Here is a 3,916-nt window from a genome sequence, read left to right on the forward strand (position 1 = left end):
CCCCCCCCAAAAGAGAGAGAGAGAGAGAGAGAGAGAGAGAGAGAGAGAGATGTGAGAGGCTCATTAGTTTGGTTAGTTATCATGTGATGTGCTGCCTAGCTATGGAATTCTCTTTTTGGCTTTAAGAAAATAAAAGAGCGTAATGTAATAGTGCGTGTTATGTCAAGACACTTCACACGTATTATATCCAAGTGTTCTACTCTCTCTCTCTCTCTATATATATATATATATATAGAGAGAGAGAGAGATAATTCGCTATTTTGAGAAGTATCCTGAATTCAATTCCTCTAGTTGATGGATATAAATGTGTCCCAACATAGCTTGGTAAGTGCGACAATTACTAGAAGGAATATAAAGGATTGTTTCATCTTGGAGGTGATTTTCAAGGACCCATGTTGCACTATAGAGGGTGATTATGTTCTTAAGGAGAGTGGCAATGGCATGTCAGCCCCACCTTTATTCTTATTCTCATAAAGTCATATGTTTGCAATTGGCAAGTGTTCTTTGTTCTTGTATTAATCTCTCAACAGTATGTGGTTGCTTCATTTGAAGCGTTAAGCCCTTGAGATAAGTCCAATATTCTGAATTTCTTTGGTACAATTTCTTTTTTCTTATTTTTTTTGGTTAACGATTGGTATTCAGTCAACCATTCAACTTTCACCGAAAGCAGTGAAGAACATTAAACACCCCTGTGTAAGTGACCATAAGAAAATAAGAGAAGTCGAACTCAGAACCACAGGCTTCTTGAGGCGAAAGTCCCTCGTCAACTCGATTAAACAAAATTTGGCTACTACCCGAGTTGCAGCCAAGTAGTTGCAACCTCCTACTGGCAGCCAAGTAAATGGAACAATTCACCTCCCCCTAAGGTTCACAAATACTCTCCTAGGTTATAGTATTTTCCAAAATACCCTTTTAGATTCTATTTCTTTTGTTGCCACAGGGATTGCAGCTACTTGGTTGCAACCCAGGCAGTAGCTAACTCGACTACCCCCAGGGGTTATTTCAACTATGTCCACACGATAGTTTAAACATATTGAATATGACTTGTGAATGATTAAAATTGAATATTATTCATTCAATGATAGTAGATAACCTTCACTTGATATCTTAGCACCTTCCATGTTAAGTTGTTTACAAAACAAGAAAATTTCATGGGAGCATGAAAAGAGAACCGGTCATAATATATGCACTCAAATGGTCCTTTTGTGGAAGAGAGAATTTGGAGCTATCTTGTAGGTAGGGATACATATTGACTTTTACTTATTTATTCAACGGCCTTTATGTCAATATTTTATTGTTTAACCCCCAAGGGTTAGTGTAGTTGGCTTAGAAGGGACAAGGTACTCCGCTTCAGGAAGTGAGGTCCCGTGATCAAACCTTTGCCGCTGCATCTAACTTCTTGGAACCACTGCACGAGAGTTTCTATCTCAGATTGACCTGGTCCTATGTAAACAGTGTCATAGTGACCCCATGAATTAGTCAGGTCAAAGATCCGTACATCCTGAGTATCAAAAAAAAAAAAAAACCTTTGTTATATGATTTGGGAGACATTTTATTTGTGTCATTGATACAATTCAGCTTTAACAAATAGTTGTTGACTTGAACTACAAGATTAGAGTTTGTGATTTGATTTTTAATATAAGCAAGGTATATTAATTAATATTAATTAATTCAACCTTAATTTTTGAATAGATCTGGTTTGAACTGATTTTGCTATCCGAGCTTCTAGAAGGCAATCACAATATTTGATTCTTTCTAGGAAAATTTTCTTGGAAACTTTGATCAAAAGGAGAAAGAAAAAAATTTGATTGGGTTCAATTACCTGATGGGATTCCAATTAAGATATCCCTCTTGTGATTAAATGTAATTCATTAATTTTCCAAATGGTGGGAGATTTTTTTTTTTTTGGTGAAGGTGGGAGACTTGTTCTGAGTCTGGTGAATCCTTACGAACGTGAACGTCCCTGGTCTGTGGATATGGCATCTATTTTCTCTTTCCTCATTTAATAGATGCTATATCCATGGATCAGGGATGTTCACATATATTCACTTACGTGAAGATTCACCGCTCTCAAACAATTTCCATCTTATGCTTTGTGCTCTAGCCAATCTTATTTGCTTGAGGTTTATGTAGTATAATGGAACTAAAGGGATAGGGTTCCATGAAATAAAGGCTTACTATGCTCTCTTGTCTTTGGGGGTATTTTGACATATGCAACATGCTTGGTGCGAAGCTAGGGTTTGGTGTTGTGAGGTGAGGCCTTAGTGTGTGGTTTCCAATGGCTTTATGAATAGAGGGCACTCGGGATACTTTAGACATGATATTCTACATGTTCTACTCTCTCTGTCTCTGTTTTGCCTCTTGGTTTACTGTTTTGGAAAGTATTCTTAGCTCAATTCCTCATATTGTTTGAGCACAACTGTCCTGTCTCCTGACTGGCCTAATGAGTAAGTGTAACAACTACTTGAAGGCCTAAGAGGTTGTTTAGAAGGTCAATTCACAAGAATATCTCCATTGTATCATAGAGGGCAACCACGGGAGAGTGTCTAGGGGCATGACTCAACCCAACCTTTATTCTTATTTGTGTTTGCAGTTGGCAAGTGTTTGTGATTTTCGTTCATGTATAAAACTCTCCTACAGAATACAGTACGTGGTCGCCTCATTTGAAGTGTTAACCAATTGAGATAAATCTTATATTCTCAATTTCTTTAGGGTTATTTTCAATACTTAATATTTCAACTAAGTTCACACTATGGTTTAAACACATTAAATATGACTAATGGATGGCTAAATCTGAATTTTCTAAATCCTTTTCGTATTTAGTTGTTTAATTATAAAGCAAGGAAGAGAACTTATTCTCAGACAATTTCCACAGAACAAGGGAAGGACAGGACTACTGGACTGGTAAAATTAAACTGAAACAAACTTAGATTATTGGATAGAAACCCACAAAGAAAATCACTACTGATGGATACCAATTCATACACTGCTCTTAATTGAGGAACTATATCCACTATTAAGATCATAATATCTAGACCAGAGCATTACACCACCATACTTGGAGTAAACCCTAATTACTGGAAGCACTTGAGAGGTTAGCACATCTGCAGGGATGTATCCACTACCAGCTGCATCAGAAGAGGCAGGTAACCCTAGGAAGATCTTCCCGGCCGGAACTTTCGTCGCCCATGTGTTCCATGAATTCAAAAGATTTGTGACATTACCAGAGGTGTATTCACAAGGATTATTGTTATAGAACTGAACCCAAACATAGTCAAAAAGACCAGTATTGAGTGCAGTTCCAAGATACTTATCAGGGTAAGGACATTGTGGTGCCGCCGTCAAGTAAACCTTCCTCCCTTTCTTACTATACTGAGAGAGGTACTTAGCTAGTTTGTCCCAGTATCCCGTCGATCCCATCTCGATGTCGAAGTCTATGCCATCGAGAACCGCTTTGCCAAGCGGTCGAGACGACGACGATACATTACCGCCGAGGAAGTTGTTCCAAAGGTAATTGGCGACGTCCTCTGCGTCTTGGTTTGAGGTTAGAGTGTAGTTACCAACACCACCACCAATGGAGAGCATTACCTTAAGGCCTAGGCTTTGGCAATAGGTGATTTGACTACTGAAAATGGTGCAACCACCTGAATCTGGATTGCAATGGCCGGCGAGATTGAACGCCGGTGTCTGGCCGCCACCGAACTTGTAGAGGAAAGCTATGTTCACGTAGGAATAGTTTCCTGTTGCACAGGTTTCGTTTAAGGTGCCTTCATATCCGTTCTGACCCCAATAGATTGCGATGCCACCGGCGGCGAGAGAGGTGTCGACGAGGAGGGTGAGCACAAGGAAGGAGAGGAGGAATGATAATTCTTGACGTTTGATAGCCATAACTAACTGCTTAGGAATAATGGGTCTT

At 39.1% G+C, this 3,916-nt stretch overlaps 1 protein-coding gene across 1 annotated transcript; it reads right to left on the bottom strand.

The window, feature by feature from the left end:
• Positions 1 to 2,784: 2,784 nt before the first annotated feature.
• Positions 2,785 to 3,916, bottom strand: LOC122060207 (hevamine-A-like). Its single transcript, XM_042623401.1, has one exon. It carries the CDS (start codon positions 3,886 to 3,888, stop codon positions 2,980 to 2,982), a length of 909 nt encoding a protein of 302 aa, XP_042479335.1. The 5' UTR covers positions 3,889 to 3,916; the 3' UTR covers positions 2,785 to 2,979.

The sequence above is a fragment of the Macadamia integrifolia genome, chromosome 13 (genome assembly GCF_013358625.1).
Source record: "Macadamia integrifolia cultivar HAES 741 chromosome 13, SCU_Mint_v3, whole genome shotgun sequence".
Taxonomy (NCBI): domain Eukaryota; kingdom Viridiplantae; phylum Streptophyta; class Magnoliopsida; order Proteales; family Proteaceae; genus Macadamia; species Macadamia integrifolia.